Raw genomic sequence first — 17,826 nt, 5'->3', positions numbered from 1 at the left:
GCTCTTGCCTTATCTTTGCTGCCTTTGCACCCAATACTGTCAGTATGGATTTTGCACACCTAGGATGATAATGGCAAAGTTCTGGACTTCTTTGATTGTTGCAGTTTGCACCTAAGAAATACCTCTAAGAACAGGGTTTAATGCAGAACAAAAACTATGGTGGTTCATTTGATTCAGCAAAAATCTTTTTCTGCTTCTCCTCAAGTCAGAGGTTCAAGTGAGTGGGGGTATGTACGTTTTCGGGTACAAAAAATATTCAAAAATATCATTTTCAGAGTCACGCCCAGTGGCATCTACTCACTGTTCTTCTGTGCTTCATCCATGCAACTTCCTTTTGAAGGTATCATCAAAAGCCACTGAAATTTGCCATCCTCTCTTTTTCTTCATACCTCATGGAGATCTTTATCAGTTTTTGTGTCAGCTGGAGGCTTCCCTTAAATCAGATAATCAGATGTGTTTGGCTAAGACTCTGACTCATGTCTTGTTGATATGCTTTGCTACTCTTCAGTCTCCCAGCCCACCACTTTCCTTCCATTTGAGACCTTTACAATATATCTCCAGTGGTGGCAATCTGTTAGCTTCAAGTGTCACAGGACCTGTCCCTTCCTCAGCAGAGGGAGGTGGTGTTGTGGATATCTTTAGGGACCAAAGAGCAGATAATGTTAATCCATCTTGGACCTCCCAGTGTTTGTACTTGTAAGCACAAGTTCAAGGTCAATATACTCACTATTGTACAGTCATTGCATCAGGAAAAGTCTGATTTTTTCTTTTTTTTTTTTTTCTTTTTCTTTTTCTTTTTTTTTTTTTTTTAAATCTTTAATTCTCAGGAGAACTGTTTTTCATGTTTCCTGTGTAAAATACTGTGTTGCAGGTTGGAGCCCTCCACAGAACTAAGATCCTGGCTGTGCTGGCAGTCTGCCTTCATGGTGGCTGGTGGGACTGGGTAACCTCATGCCCATGGCTGAGTCATGGGCTTTAATGGGCAGCTCAGTCGGTCCAGTGGTGAGCTGTCTTTCTACAACACTCCTAAGTAGATGGATATCCTATAGATGTAAAAAAAAAAAACCTCCCCTGATCCGTAGGAGACTCAGCAAAACAGATTTCATGTTGCTCTGTGCTGTGGCTTCTCCTCCCTCAGAAAACTGTGGGACTCGAGAGCTGGAGCCATGTTCTGTGGTGACCTGCTGTCCAGGGCTCGCACGGTGTCTGTCGAATACAATCATTGCTGGGGAAACCAGTGTGCCGTGAATCCCCAGCTGAGGTGACAATGCAATAAGGGAAATCCTTTCATCTCCTTTGCGTTTTCCAAGTTGGATTGAAAAATGTAAACAGCAGGGCTCTTCTCTCTTCTCAGGGATTTATGTGAGATTATATTCTTAGCAGACTTCTTATTCAGCATGTTTCTTCTCGCCTTTCCTGGAAGTTGTAACAGTTCCATGGCTATAAAAGAGAGTGCTTCTGTTGCCTGCACATAGGGGTCCCATGTCAGCTGTCAGACCTCCCTGCTGGGTGGTGGGTGAGGCCGTAGGAGACCTCCACCACCTGCAGCTTGACCAGGAGGGATGCCATCGGGTATTTGCAGTGACAGAAGCAGTTCACATTGCAGCATGTGCATTCACTATAGAATCATATGTTTTGGATATATCTAATGAAACCCATAATTTTTACTTCGAGTTTGGATTTTTCACCGAGACAGTGTTAATTGTTTGAAGAACCTTGAAGTTCAAATGCTTTTTCTAAGTTCTCTTTTCCAGTCTTTTGTTAGCGTGGGTATTTTAGCTATCAAACCTCCCCAGATTCTGGTCATTTGTCCTTCTGTACAAAAGCTTTTGTTGCCTGTTTAGAGAATGTGATGTTTGGGCCAGTAAGCCTTGTATATGTATATAGAGAGACAGATTACAATTGGAAGTAAGCTTGGGGGAAAACAGCAATTCTTACTCTTTTTTCTCTGTTACTGTGGCCTCATTTTGAGATTGCAGAAGGGTTCATTTCTTCCAGCCATTACTGATCTCTTACAATTCTGGCTGAGGAGTTGCAGCATGAATTCTAGGACTCAGGAAAGAAAAAAAAAAAGCCATATAAACATTGTTGAGCTATATTGAGCATTATTGAGAATAGTAAGACTATTTCTGCTGATAAAGGATCGTAGTAGAGAGGTGTACATGCTGTACTGAGTCACTAAGTTAAAAATATCCCTTCATCACAAGTTAGTGGTAAAATGCAAATGAATCTCGTATTTCTAAAAGCTGTTCTTGTAGGAGGGCAGGAAAATGTTTAACAGGCAGCTGGAGCTGCCAGTCTTGCTCTTGACTCTGTCGATGTCTGGACTGATTCAGTTTCTACTAACTGCCTGATCAAATTTGTTTGTCCCATATGTCACTCCTAAGTTTAAAAAAGTGTGGGGATACAGCAAAATGGTCCCAGCATGGACAGGCAATATAATCATCAGTATCTCAGCCTGCTCTTAGAGGTGTTTTCATGCTCTGAGCAGTAGCACTTTTTTTTCTACTGGGAATCTATCTGGTCCAGCTGGTTCTCATTCCCAAATCAGCTGTAGGTGCTGCGCTGTCCTCAGGGGTTCCTGCCATGTAAGCATGATATGGATATGCTGCTGCGTGGGCAGGAGAGGCACTGGTGTGCAGGGGCAGTTGTATCAAATGCAAGACTTTAACAGTTCGGTCCAGCACAGTTCTTCCAGTTTAATATTCTGAGGACCAGCAACTGACTTCATGTTCTGCTACCCACCTCACTGTGGTTCTTTCACATTTTAAAAGAATATTTTTGGACCTTGTTCTGAAAAAAACATCACAACTAGTTTGGAATTACTAGCTGTGATTCAATGCTGTATTTCCCACCACCCTCACCCCTTCCACCCTCCCCCCCCCCTCACAAAAGATATAAGAAATCAACAAAGAGTTTATGTAATGTCTCTAGTCTATCGGTTGAGTACTTGCTTCAAGGGAGTAGCACGTCAGTCTGTTTTCTCTTACTCATGTTCTAACCTACCTTCTTGAGGACTGCTGGTGTTCTGCTGTTCTCCAGGACATGAGCATCTGTGGAAGCAGTTCCTGGAGAAAGGCAGACCATGTCTGTGTGTTCCCTTGGCCGATCCACATTCAGCTTCCCCTCTTCCTCTGTCCTTTTGAGTTATTTAAGATTTTTCACGTGGAGAGAAACCACAGGATGGGTGTTGGGTAAAGCAATATTTACTGTTGTCTAATATGTTATGGCTTTCCTGGGGTAAGCTGCTGCAGCAGCTGAGTGGAAGTGGTTCCTCAGCCAATGCAGCCTGGGGTGAGCAGGAGCTAGTCCTGGGGACTGTGCAGGTAGGACATGCAGAAAGCTGGGTTTCTGGTAAGCTGCTTTTCATCATCTAACTGTGGTTCGCTGAAAGCCTTCAGGCTTGAGAAAGCTGGTCAGTACCTGCAAGACCTAAAATTAATTCCTAGCTGGTGTTAGGCATATCACCACCAAACTCTGAGGAGATGGGAATGGTTGTCTCTGAGCTATTTGCCACCTTCTCATTGCACAAACAATCAACATAAATTCTCCTTGCAATGCTGAGAGTGTATTTACACCTTGGGGTTACTGACTGGGTGAGCTGAGGCAGAACAATTGTTGGCTCTGCGTCCACCATGGAAGGCAGCTGTTATTAGTCCATATGGCGGTATCTGTGCAAGCAAGCACGGGATCAGTGCTGTTCAGAGCTGCTCAACTGTCTTCCCTCCCTCTCTTTTCAGGTGGCCATCATTGCAGGAAATTTTGAATTGGCTGAAATCATCAAAACCCACAAAGAGTCCGATGTTGGTGAGTTTGATCTTTTTTCTCTCCACCTTTTCTCCCTTTTTAATCTTACTGTAGAGTCCAGGACTATTTTAGAATGGATATGTTAATTGGTGGTTTCCTAGTGCTGCCTGCAGTGATCAGTGGAAGCTGCAGCCTGCAGCTAGTTTTGGGTCTTGGGAGCATCAGGACACATCTACTTTCCTCTCGGGGCCATCATTATTCAGTGAGTTTATTCAGTCCAGTGTTTGCTTGTGGCTGCTGCGATTAGCAAACTAAAGAATTAGACAGATTGGTCTGGAGTCTGAAAAGCTCTTTGTGAAATCCCTTGCCTTTTCTCTCTCTCTGCATCCTTGAAGCCCTTTCATATCAGAGATGCTCTCATGCTAAGACTATTAACTGGACTTGGTGCAAGGAGACCTGTCCTCTCTCTTAGTAGCGATAATGGAAATGGAGCTGCTCCACACTGGAGCTTCTATAAGAAAAAGTGAAGTAGTATTCTGGTATTGTTTCTTTATGGAGAAATATTTTTGGATTTCCTGTTTAGCTTTTTTCCTTGCAGCACGTCCTCTCTCCTCCTTTGATGTAGATATTGTCATGAAATATATGTCATGCAAAGCTGAATTTTAGGTTAAGTATAAAATCATACCACTTGTTGAGTTTTCCTGAATTGTTCTAGAAAGTTGACTGGATCAGAGCTCACTAGAGCAAGGGACAAGCCAATGTAAAGAGTTAATTCTTGGTGAATGTGAAATCCACAGAAAGTACAGAATCATAAGGCCATGTCCTCATTTTGGCTGGGATAGAGTTAATTTTTTTTTATTGTAGCTAGTGTGATGCTATGTTTTGGATTCCAAAAAGACTGTGAAATGGCATACAGCGATTCAGGTAAACGCATGAGACAAGCAGAAGTAGAGGATATGACATACATTTCTTCTTTCTCTCTAATCTTTCCCCTTGATCCTTTCTCAGAGAAATTTTTGGGAAGCCTAAATGACGTAGAAGTTAAAAAACTTTGTATGGAAGCCATAAATAAGTACTTGTACAATGGAAAGCTTTATTTCTTTTTGTCTAATTGTGTCAAACTTCCCAGAACGTATAACAAAGGTGGATGTTTTTGTTGAGCTCATTCTATTTATAAGGGCAGTTGGAAATCTGTAAGCTTGCTGTGGCAAAGAGATAAAGAGTGTTAACTTTCTATGTTCCCTTCTTTCTTGTGCTGTTCACAAAGACTTTTTTGCTCACTGTTGTCTCAGTGCATGTACCTCCACAGAAGGTAAAGAACCATCAGGTCATGTCCTGGTTTTGGCTGGGATAGAGTTAATTTTCTTTGTTGTGTCTAGTATGGTGCTAGTTTTGGATTTATGATTAAGACAGTGCTGATATAACACACTGATGTTTTAGTTTTTGCAGAGCAGTGCTTACACTGAGTCTGAAACTGTTCTTCTTCATGTGCTGCCCTGCCAGCAAGGAGGCTGGGAGTGCACAAGAAGCTGTGAGGGGATACAACCAAGGGACCCAAACTGACCAACTGTATGATATCATGCTTAGTAATGAAAGCTGGGGATAAAGAAGGAGGAAGGGAGGAAAAGAGGGGAGGAGTTATGGTGCTTGTCTTCCCAAGTAACCATTGTGCACGATGAAGCCCTGCTTTCCCAGAAATGACTGGACATCTGCCTTTCAATTGGAAGTAGTGCACAAATTCCTTGTTTTGCTTTGCTTGTGAGTGCAGCTTTTGCTTTACTTATTAAATTGTCTTTATCTCATTCCATGAGTTTTCTCACTTTCATCTTTCCGATTCTCTCCCCAGTCCTGCTTGGGTAGAGTGAGCAAGCAGCTGTGAGATGCTAGCTGCCTGCTGGGGTTAACCCACAATAAGTCATCAAGTAGAAAGACTTGTACAGCCTGAAACAGCCTTTGAGTATTGGGCTTGGTTCTTGGAAGTGGCTGTGTGTTTAGAAACCTGCACCTTAACCCATCCTTTTATGGCTTCTTTTCTCAGCTAACTATCACTGATGCTGAGGATTTGTGAGAAGAGTCAGAAAGGATGTGAGGAAAAGCCAAAAATTTCTTACACAAGAAAGCCACCCTAGTAATTCAAGAGGAAGGAGACTGCAGTGAGAGGGAAATTGGACTAGATGACCTCCAAAAGTCCCCTTCCAAACTAAATTTTTCTGTGATTCCATATGTGATTGAATGGCTCAATTATTTTTCTTGAAAAATGGCATGGATGAGAAAATGGCATGAAAACGTGTTGGGTAAGAATGAATTGTTCATGTTCTAGATACGGCTGTTTATATAAAATAGGTCAGATAACAGTTGCAAACTAATCGCACACAAACCAGCAGGTCCAGATGGTATCCACCTGGAGTCAATGGGACTAGCAGGTGAATTTCCCAAGGAAGGAGAAATTGTTTTTTGAAGTTCATTAAGATCTGAAAAGTGTGAGTGTCTGCCTGGAGGAGAGCAGATTGGCATGATTTAGGATAGGGAAGGGGTCAGGGCTAGGCAGTCTGGCTGTTTCTATTCCTTTTTCCTGATAGTTTCATCACAATAGTTGCAGAAATACTAAAACAATCTGGTAGGAAAGGGTAGAATTATACGTGATAGTGCAGCATTGTACGTGATAGCTCTTGGAGAAATCTTCTCAAGTTCCTGCTATTAGGCAGCACTTGTCTGTCTGTGAGACAAGAGCTGGTGGCCCCCACCATCAGGAATATTCAGAGAGGACCTGCTGTGTTAAGGCTGTGGAAGGAAAGATAGTTAGCAATAGCTTTCACTCCTTGCACGTGCACAGCTATGTGCACGACAGCCTTCTGCACATAGCTGTAGTTTCTGGCTCTTAGAGCATTCATCAACGTTTCTTTGGATCAGGAGTGTACTTCTGAGGTGGAGCTGGCTGTCCCCAGTTGCTGTGATTTGTCTCACAATGTACAGTAGGTCTGGAGAGTGTGAAGTGAATTCTTTTAGGTGAAAATAACCCAAAACTGTGCTCCATCTGATGTGCTCTATCTGCTTACAAGCATTCAGTTCATGGATCTAGCTAGGGTTGATATAGTTTAAGGAAGATGCCCAAAAACGTCCACAGCGAGGATTTTGGGTGATCAGTGCCTGCTCTTAACAGCCCATTGGGCTGCAGGACTTCTTGTGCGATTTTCTCCATAGTTTCCTGTGCACAGTTCTCTGTCCTTTCAGTCAGTGCAGGCACCAAGATCTGCTTGTTCCATCACAGGCACCAGCACTGAAGTTGAAGATAGAGTGGAAGGCTGCAAATCCAGGGAGGGAGAATGTGTTCTTACAAGTGGAGAACATTTGCAGATATTATGGAATTGGGCTGTTTTTTGTTTTTTTTTTTTTGTTTGTTTGTTTTTCTCCCCCTTTTTTTTTTTTTTTTTTCTGATTCTCATATTTTATGAGTCTGCAGATAGAATGCCATGTATAGTAAATGCAGCCTTTTCTCTTGGGTGGACCTGAGAGGTTGGATCATGAGGACTTGGCAATGAGACTACAGATCCTCTGTGTGCTTGAAGCAGCATAGCACAGTGCTTGTTCATTAGCGGTGGTCCACTCTTGCCCATATGGGAGTGGCTTCTTTGGAATGGCAAGGGCAGCCCTAACCCTCTTGCGCATAGCTGCAGAACCTGGTCTCTGAGCATGCCAGGCAGATTTAGAAAAGCAAGGGATGGCAGAGGAAAAAGGCTGCATGTCTATCAGGAACACCAAGATCTGGTCAGTGGGAAACAGTGCAAGTGGGGCTGCGCCTGAACCTTCGGTCCTCTCTGGAGCACCACCATCAGCCTCCTGGCATGTCCATTTGCTTGTTCCATCAGCTTTCAAGTCTTAAGTCCACATCAGAATTTACCAGCCATATGTGTAACTCCATTCAGTAACATCAGGTGTGTACCACATGACCTGTTTTCCACTAAAACATTACCAGATTACCAGTAGTGTTAATTGCACATAGTTTTTATTTATTTATTTATTTATTTTTATCAGTTGGATCACTTGTCAGCTGCTCAATAATTTTCATTATCCATCTTTCTGGGAAGTTTTCTTAGCCTGCAAATTTTTAAGTGTTTGTTTCAGCTAATTAGTAGTTTCTTATGCTTTGTCATCATGATGTGATACAAGTGCCTCTTTCTGCTTCTTTTAGAATTTACTTGTACATCTACAAAATGACCAAAAAGCTTCTTAAAATTTTCCTCCATTCTGAAAACTGTTTTTTTTTGTTGTTAATGTTTTAGCTCCCCTTATTAATTTAGAGTGTATTGCAAGCCTATATTGATTTCAGTTATTTAAACTTCAAATATGGAAAATATATTTTGCAATAGCAATTGATGTTTTCATTTTGCCACTTTTGTCCAACTAGGCATTTAACCACAGCTGCTTTATTTTACAATTGTGGTATTGTAACTTTGCTAATTTTTTTTGAACTCCTGTTTTTTTATTCATATTTACTCTATCTGCATGGAAGTAGATCTGGAGAAAATAATATAACATTATCTCAATACTGAGAAATTAACCTTAAGCAGTACATGTACATAAGACTGATTGAGGATTTTTTTTTCTTATGCTGAATATAATCAGGTCATGATTCATGGTCACTAAGCAACCACTAACTTCAAGTCAAAGGAATTAATTCATTATCAGTAATAGTGAGACCCCAAAGAAGTATCCTATATTATGTAAAATATCTTTTTTGTTGGGGAATTACAATCTGTATCAGATCACCAGCATTTGTTCGCCAAACTGAAGTGCACCATAACAACATTTGTTTTCTTTAGGTGTACAGGCAGGGGTGGCTGAGTAACTCATCTCCTCTGGTATGGTTCTGCAGCTTCACTGACCCACAGTGGTCCTTGTTTTTGGGATGTGTTAGACTCTTGGCCCATGTCTGCTGAAGATCCTACAGCCCTGGCTTACTGTTAGTTCTGTATGGGTAGAATTGCTGGCACAGTGTCTTCCTCTCTCCTGCTACCTTGGGACAGACTTTTTTCAAGGTTTTTAGGTCAGAAGATGATCTGGTCACCTAACTCCTCATTAGGTACCCATCCCATACCGTGATGCATGTGGCCTAGTTTTCTTCTCTGTGTCAATTGCTGCCAACATATTAATTTAAACCATGACACATCAGGAAGATTACATGAGGCTTCAGGCATTGAATTGTTAGTTGTTTTTGAAGTCTCAACTTTATGACATTTTACAGCTCAAACCAAAGAATAAGTTATTTCTCACCAATTAAGGTGTCATGAATCCAACCTGAGCTCAGTGTTTCCTTTGTCCTTCAGGTGCCTTCCTCATCCAAAGCCTGTCCCAAGTATCTCCATGAACTCTGAAGCTGTATGTCAAAAACTGTGTCTGTAAGCTCAGTCTGGGATTACCCAGAAAGTGGAAAAATCTAACATCTTCCAATTCTTCCAGCAGATAGGATGCTTTGGGGCTCAGAAAAGGAGTGTCAATGACAACAATGGTAATGGTCAAGACCCAGGAAAGGGCAACTGCAAAAAGGTGGACCAGCAAACCACTTGTATAAAAACTAGTGCCACAAAAAAAAAAAAAAAAAAAAAAAAAAGCACAGAGGGTGTTGGTATTTGGAGACTCCCCTATGAGAGGCACTGAGGCTCCCATTTGCTGCCCAGACAATCTCTCTTGAGAGGTTTGCTGCCTGTGTGGGGCCCATATTTGTGACATAACAAAGAGGCTACTGAGCTTGGTTAAGCTGGAGCACTATCACTCATTCTGCTCTTTCATGTAGGGACAACAGAGGCTGTGGCCTTCCATTGCTTAAACAGGGCTTATAAGAAGGTTGGAGAAGGATTCTTTACTCAGGTAGATAATGATAGAGCAAGGGGGAATGGTTTTAAACTGAAAGAGGGGAGATTTAGGGTGGATGTTAGGAAGAAGTTCTTTACTCAGAGGGTGGTGAGGCACCGGAACAGGTTGCCCAGAGAAGTTGTGCATGCCCCATCCCTGGAGGTGTTCAAGACCAGGCTGGATGGGGCCCTGCCAAACCTCATCTAGTGTGTGGTATCCCTGCCTATGGCAGGGGGGTTGGAACTAGATGATCTTTAAGGTCCCTTCCAACCCAAGCCATTCTATGATTCTATGGTTTATTTTTTTCATGGAGAGTTTGACAAGTTCCTCAAAATGATGCTGATGGGACAATAAATTTTAAGACCAGAGTGGCCAGTATTGGGACCTTGTGGTGAAAACTCAAACACTTGCACAACTCTGTGCAAACTTTTGCATAAGTTTCTTATGCAGAAAATTTCTATTGTGGAGTATACTCTTTCCCAATATACGAATTTGTGACTCTCTGTTAGCTTGGCAAACAGCGACTAGCTTCTGTTTATTTATTTTCTTAGTTTAGGTCAGCTTGACCAGCTTCTGAGCCTTTGCATGGCTTTATGTTGAACTCTTTCTGCTTTTTAATATCCCCCCCAAAAAATATGCAACAGTTTAACGTTCTTTTTAGCAATGTTGACTGCATTCTGATGCATTTTTCCATAATAACCTTATGGATGAACAGACTGTGCTACCCTTTTTCAGGGACTGATACATCTAGTGGTTATGTTAGCTTTTCTGCTCACTGCATTGGTCTTGGAGCTTGTCTGTAGGTGGTTTGTGTCAGGAATCACTGGCCTGTTTCAGTCTCTCTGAAAGGAGCTCTTTTTCAACGAACAGTTCTGTACTGTATAAACTATGTTTGTGTTTCCCAGCTGCTTTGTCTTGCATCAGGAAGTAATGAAATGTGTTCAGGTGATCCCATCTTAACAAATGCTCGAGATTCCACTGTGTCAGCACCCTCTCTCATATGCTATTGCACCAGCCATGGCATCACCTGCAGTTTTATTGCCAATGATCTGTGTTTGTCTATAATGTGTGTATATATTACCGTATATACGTCCATATATAGAGAGGTCATTGGTAAAGGTAAAAATATAAATATTACTGTAACAAGAACTGGCTTACTGGATAATATTGGAAATATTCCCAATTGTTGCTCTTCATTAATGATTGATTATTTTGTCTTACTGTCAGTTAAAATCTGCCTTAGTATCTTGACAAATGGTAGCATGTAATCAGTATCATTACACTGAAGTCAATGGTTTCACCCAAGCTTATTATTTGTGTCAGTGAGATTTGAGTTCTTAAAGCCATCTTGGGTGATATAAATTAAATTCTCATGCTTTATTTTTCAATTCTTAAGTGTCCTGTTTCAGTGTGTCTAGTTCTTTCCTAGAAATGATATAAAGCTATGCTTTCTGTGGTTATCTGAATAATCCCGCTGACCCTTTCAAAACTGCCTCCCTGTCCACTGACACATTTTAAAGAGTATTATAGATATAGGCCAATGATTCAGTGAGTTGTATGGCAAATTCTTTTGAACATTGCTGCAGAAGCTTTTGACCCGCTAATTTGAACGTATATAACTAAATAAACATCTGTTACTGCTATCCTTGGAATTGTGGGGGGAAGTTTTAACCTGTTTTATTTCTGGGTGCATTTTTGATGGTATGGAGGTATGTATAGGAATTATTTTCAAATATAGATCAGAAATACTTGTTTGATGCTTCTGATTTTCTAGTCATCACTGTTAATTTCATTTTGTCACTCCTGTAACGGGTCTATGCAGTTGCCAGGATTTCCTCTGTGGGGATTTGAGCAGTGGCCTAAGAGTCCAAGCAGGACACTAAATGTTCTGAATATGACAAGGAGAAGCAGAGGAATGAAAATTCTTGCAAGGAAAATCTTCCGGTTATGATATGCATCAGGCTGATAAATATTGTCTGAAGAGAAAGTCTGACAATCTCATATCATGTACTACTCACAGGTGAATTGGAAGCACATTTGAGGACAGTTTGTAGAGAAAAGCTAGCAAGTTTGATTAAAATGTATTTTTAGCAGTTTCAATTTAAGTTTTACAAATACAGAGAGAAATCTGTCCCCAGCTACATAGGGCTGACACTCTGAGTGGGATGGGGCAAAAGACCTGCACTGAGATGGAGGAGTGAGGCAGGAGGGGGTAGTTCTGAGGGGCGGTGTCCAGGGATGAAGCATCACATGAGAACATGAGAATGGGTAATTGAGAGGCAAATGAAGATGACTGAAGAAAGCATTAGAGGATGATTTTTTTTTTAAATTAAAAAGGTGTGTGTGTGTGTGGGGGGGAACTGACTCCAATTCCTATCAGTGCACTATTTCTCAGTAGTGAGGTAAATTAGCAGTTACCTTGCTGGAGCTAAGGGGGTGGCTCTGGTCTGCCTGATCATTGTGTACTTTTCCTTTAGTTTTCATTCCTGGAAAAAAATACCTGAAAGGTCTCTTGGAGTATCCTCTCTCTCCTACATGGAAGAGAAGCCTGAGCGTCAGTGTGCCACATGAGGGGAGATGCTATGTGCCTTCTTCGTTCTGCTTTGTAATTTTCCACTATTAAAATGTAAATGTGGCCTCTCAGCTTGGAACTGTGGAGACATTTGCACTTCGTGCTCTTTTGCTCTTTTACATGAATATTTAACATCAAGCCAGTAAATCTCTAAATAACCTCAGAGTGTTGATTACATTTTGGTTCATTAGCCTGAAGCTTGGGATTGTTTGGAGCGTGGTCCAGGTGCCGCCCAGTGACAGTGCAGCATCTCGGGGCCCAGAACTCCTTGGGGAACCCTGGTTACGCCCTGCTCCTACCACACCTGAGCAGCAAGGGGCATTTTCAACCCAAGAGCCATGCATTTCTCCTTGTGGAGGGCAAAAGCAAACACGGAAGTGTCAGATTAACCAGGCTGGCTGGAGCACGGTTGTGCTTCTTCGAGCAGCGCTGTCATGGTAACTGAAGTGATTCATTTTGCTGCGAGAAACCCAGTAAACACACTTTGATTAAACTCTTGAGAAGGTATAGAAAAGAATCTTCAAAGCTGATTGTATGAGCTGCACAAAGTTGTTTTTTGGTGCCTTTTTTTTTTTTTTTTTTTTTTTTTATTGCTCTCACTTCCCTCCCTTCCCCACTGGGAGCAGTGGGTTTGGGGGTTGGGAAGAGGAAGCCTTTGCTAGAACTGGCTGCCTCACAGCAGGCTGAAACCATCCTGTCTCTGCACCTGGTCGCTGCAGCTCAGGCTCAGCAGTTTATTAGTATTGCCAGTTTCAGGTAGTTTGAGGTGCAGTGAGAAGCTGGCTTTGCTGCCTATAGAACTAGCCAAAGCATGCCTTGGGCTCCCCCAGTCTGGTCTTCCCACTCCCGCAGGGAACAGTGACCCCATCCCTCTGCCTGCGCTGGGCTCACTGACCCACTGCTGTCCACATTGCTGTTGAGATAAGCTGGCTGACAGGTTGGCCTGGACTCTGGGAGGTCATGCATGATATACTGGGGCATGCTGTGGGCAGGGCCCAGGGGACAGGGTGGAGTGCCACCACCTTCTGGTGCTGGGGAGTCCTTGGATCAGTGAACACACATCTAGTGTCCTGCAAGAGATCCCCAGCAGGAGAACCTGCCAGCAGCCCTCTCCAGTCCTCCTTTCCAGCTATCTTTGTAGTAAAGAGCATGATTTCAGTCTCTTTCGCACTAGTATGAGAATGACTGGCAGGGAATGGGGCAGAGTTATGTCTCAGTGACAAGTCAAGGCTCACTCGGTGGATGCAGTGGGGAGAGCAGCATGATGGATACCTTTAATGGATACCTTGCTTAATGTGCTTCTGATCAGAAGACAATTAAGTTCTCTGTAAAGCTGAGTGACCCAATTTTTTGTTTGAATGAAGCTGTGTCATAATGCTGGAGATGGTTGGCCCTCAGGGTTAGAGCCAGTGCAGCCAGACAGGGCCTCAGCATCCTCACTGGCACCTGTATGGTAGCTGAGACCCTGCTGTCCCATAGGACAACCTGGCAGACTTGTCCTCTTGTGCTTTTAAGACAGTAAATGGGCCTGGGATTATTGTGCATTCTAGAGACCCAGATGTCATTACACGTCATTTGGCTGTTGCAAGCTTGTGGCTGTTCTGTTTTTTTCTCTGTTAGGTAGCCAGAGCCTCTGAAACGTGCTGCTCAAAACAAAGAGTGATGGTTAATTCAGCATTTTCAGCCCTAGCAGGAAGTTCTCTTTCACTCATCTCCCAAAGAAGTGCCGGGTTTCCCCCAGATTTTTGTTTTTCAATATGCAGTGCTCCACCAGGGAGAGAAGTAAACAGCAAATCACATGTGTGTGTTGTTTGTCTCCTGCTTACTTCTCCTAGAAAAGGCCTTTTTAAAAACAGCAGTAAAGGTTCCCTGGTGAGCTCCCAGTACTGAGCGAGGCTCTGCTGGAAGTGCAGCTCTCATCGAATCACAAAATCATAGAATATCCTGAGTTGGAAGGGATCCACAGGGATCATCAAGTCCAAATCCTGACTCCACACAGGACCACCCCAAAATAAAGCCATATGTCCAAGAGTGTTGCTCAAATGCTTCTTGAGCTCCATCAGGCTTGGTGTCATGACCACTGCCCTGGGGAGCCTGTCCCAATGCCTGATCACCCTCTCAGTGACGAATCTTCCCCTACCCCCCAGCCTGACCCTCCTCTGTCCCAGCTCCATGCCGTTCCCTTGGGTCCTGTCAGATGGGTCCCCAGAGAGCAGAGCTCAGCGCCTGCCCCTCCACTCCCCTCCTGAGGGAGCTGCAGGCCGCCATGAGGCCTCCTGTTCTCTAGGCTGAACAAACCAAGTGGACTCAGCTGCTTCTCATACCTCTTGCACTCAAGGCCCTTCACCATCTTTGCAGCCCTTGTTTGCACGCTCTAACAGTTTTACATCCTTCTTATATGTGATACCCAAAAGTGCAGCCTCACCTCAAGGACTGTGCGCATCAGTGCAGAGTAGAACTGGACAATCACTTTCCTGTCCTTTGCACAGCTGCCTGTGTCACTGCCTCAAGTGCATGGTGGCCTCAATCTTCTGTCTGCTGCAGCCCCTGGACATGTTCCTGGTACCTTTGTTGTCTTTGTGCCTGTGCCAAGTGCTGATTTTCTGCTGAACTTCCTTGTGCAAATAAGTGCACCCATAGTACCCTTCAACACCAAACAGCCTCTACCATTAGCTTGTCCATTTTGAGGTCCATCCCATGGATCTGCCTCAGCACACCTCCCTGTGCAATGTGGGTATCTCTTCTGTCCTTTCTGCCATCTGGCCAAGGCACAATTTTCTCTCCCACGGTTCTGCCACATGCAACAGATTTTGTCTCCCTTGCTGTCTTCATCTCATTGCATAGCACAGCCGAACATGTTTTTGTATATCTCTGAATATATCTAACTGCTGTCGTGAGAGCAGACCCAGGCTTGCGTGTATCTATGTGGCATGGCATCCAGACTGGCTGGATGTAAGTCTGTGTTTAGATGAGGGCTCTGAAAAATCTCTGGAATATCTGGAGAGACAAGTCCTATACTGTTCATACAAGCAATAGCTGTGTTCCTTTGATTGCCATCCTCCTATGAAACTGCCTGTATGTGTTCACATCTGTGTTCTCAATTAAAGCCAAACTTTCCAGGCCAGGTGTCATCATCCCTGGTTCACTAACCTCTCTGTAGAAACTGGTCTTGCTCCAGTTGCCTTCCCAGGCACAGTGACCCAGAAACGGGCAGCCTAGGCTCCAGAGGCTAGGCACTAAAGTTGGAGCAGGCAGATTTCTATCAGCAGTACCTCTGCACTGAGGCTCCCAAGGTCTTTGCAGAGTCCCCTGAGCTGTCCCCTATGTGCCAGGGTAGGTGCCCTGGGTCCTGGGGTATAGCTGCCTTGGCCAGGAGACATCAGGGCATGCTGGACACCTGAGAACCTATGGAACTTCACACGGTATGCATGTGTGGCATATGAAAGTCTCTGCTCCTGTGATAGTATTGGAAAGCAATTTTTTTCACTCGTCATCTGGACTTGTGACTCCCTTGCCCCTAAATTGCACTTTGGCAAGTGAAGTAAACTGTCTTGATCTCACCTCACGTGCGGTTACTGTGTGCTGGGGAACAAGTTAAAATTAGTCAGTGCAGGTTTCTTCCTGTCTGTCAAGAGATTGCCTTTGCAGCTGTAATACCATTCTTTTAACACACTTCTAGAGTTAAACAGTCAGGAAACCTTGCCTTTGCAGTCTATTATGTGACCTGGACAGCTTCTTATTTACTCCTGTAAATGCTATGTTATGCTGTAATTCAGGGACTCTTATGCTTGATGTTATGATAAATGGATTAGTGAGTAGCAGAGCGGTCCTGGACTTTTTTCTGCAGCCCTGCTGCTCTTCATCTCTGATGTGAATTTGAGACAGTGGTTATGTTTTGCGCTGTTTTTACAGTGGATTCTATAATTTTGGTGTTGGGAGTGAACACTTTGCATATGTAAGGTGATGACTGTGCTTGTGGAGAGCGTGGAAATGGGTAACCAGGTGATTAATTTGACAGCCTAAATTAAAGAATTTACCCTGACCTGTGTCAGAAATTATAAAGTGCCTTCCCTTTCACCAGGGAGTCCTTGAGCAACCTGTTTGTGTCTCATTGCCTAATAATTGGTGCTTGCTGTGAACATCTCACAGTAAAGTCTGTACCACTCCACATCTCCTGGAGCGATGTCCGTGCTCGTTGCAGTTCAGGCTTCTGCTACTTCTCAGTTAAGCTAAGGCTACCAGGATCAGAGATCTCACATAGACTAAAAGGATCCATTGTCAGATGTGCTGCTTTGTTTACTTGCAAGATAAGTCACTGCTTTTCAATTTTTCCCCCTTTTCTCTTATATTGAATGCTAACAATGTTTTCCAGATTTTTTTTTCCAGATTATTGCCCTGATTTATTTATTTATTTATTTATTTTTCTCATGAAGGACCATGCCTACTGCACAACTCTGGCCAAGTTCTGCCAGTTCTAGTTCAGTTGAGTAAAAGCAGCTTGCCAACGAGATAGTTTTACAGTGAGCTTGTACACAATTATTTCAACATACAGCAATGTTTATTTTTTTTTATTTGTTTGGTTTTTTAGTTTTCTAAGCAGCTAATATCTAGAAACTAATAATTAATTTATAAAGTGCACCAAAGCAAACCAGACCATCTCCTGCTGTCTGAGGTTTTCATTGCTGTATTCTTGTTTTCCTCCTCCTTTTTTTTCTGGCTTTGGTGCCAGGACCAATGATGCCAAGCCCAGCCAGATACAGAAGAGTGGTGACTGCACTGGTGCCACGGCTGGGCTGTGGCTGCAGATCTGGTGCACTTGGTGACTGCTTTGGCCTACTTGTAGTAAAGTATGAGGCCATGCGTGCGCAGGGGAAGCACAGTGCATACTCAGCCTGACTGGCTGATGCAGAGCTCCAGTAGCCCTAGCTGTCTGCAAAAGACTAACTGCTGCTCCTGGTTTTGTCCAAGACAGGCAAAGAGCTTGCCAGGCACATTCTTGTAGATCTTGATTTTTTCCTTGGTATTTTCAGTCTAGCAAAGTTTAATATGGTGTGGTTCCAAACCTTGCATTTCTCCAGCTGTGACATTGCCTCCTGATAGAGCACTGTTGAGATCACCTCTCTGGGGCTTTGCTGTTCCCCAGTTTAGATGTAATGAGCTCAGATTAATTCTGTTCCTGGCAGAGTTGCACTGAGCTTGTGTTTGGTTGACAGCCACTATGAGTTCACAACCTTTCGCAGGTTACAGTCCCATAATCACTGAGTTTCACCTATGTTTTGGGTTCCTGGAAGCACACCATGGGTGTACTCATTGCTATTTGCCTTGGCCTTCAGTTTGGAAATGTATTCATGCCACTAACTGATGTGCTTTCATCATTAGTTGGCATTCAACACTTATTTTACTAAAAGTAATTAAGTAATTCTGTTTTTTGTTTTGTTTTGTTTTTTCTCTCTTTTTTTTTTTGTTTATTTGTTTGTTTTTCAAGAACAACGCTTGAAGTGCATGGATTGCTTTGGTTTGAAAACAGGTATTAGAGACTAGCAAGGAACTTCCTTGCATTTCCAGTGACTAGTTCCAATTTCTAATAATTTTTAAATCTGTCAGTTACTGTGACATGCATCCATTTAATATTTGCTTCTCTGATTTTTTAAAGTGGT

At 43.0% G+C, this 17,826-nt stretch overlaps 1 protein-coding gene across 18 annotated transcripts in view; it reads left to right on the top strand.

Annotated features, from left to right (window-relative positions):
- The window catches only part of SHANK3 (SH3 and multiple ankyrin repeat domains 3), a 374,153-nt gene that overhangs the window by 112,084 nt on the left and 244,243 nt on the right, over nucleotides 1-17,826 (top strand). For all 18 annotated transcript variants that reach the window (XR_014317924.1, XR_014317925.1, XM_082764921.1 and 15 more), the window contains one exon: nucleotides 3,741-3,807. Coding sequence is in view for 16 of the 18 variants with exons in the window: in XM_082764921.1 (XP_082621047.1) it covers nucleotides 3,741-3,807 (67 nt within the window). In the remaining 2 variants the exon portion in view is untranslated. The remainder of the gene's footprint in view (nucleotides 1-3,740; nucleotides 3,808-17,826) is intronic.

This window comes from Aythya marila (genome assembly GCF_965140915.1).
Source record: "Aythya marila genome assembly, chromosome: 1".
In the NCBI taxonomy this organism is placed as follows: Eukaryota; Metazoa; Chordata; class Aves; order Anseriformes; family Anatidae; genus Aythya; species Aythya marila.
Note: the sequence above shows the minus strand (reverse complement) of the source record. Positions and strands in the feature narration are given on the sequence as shown.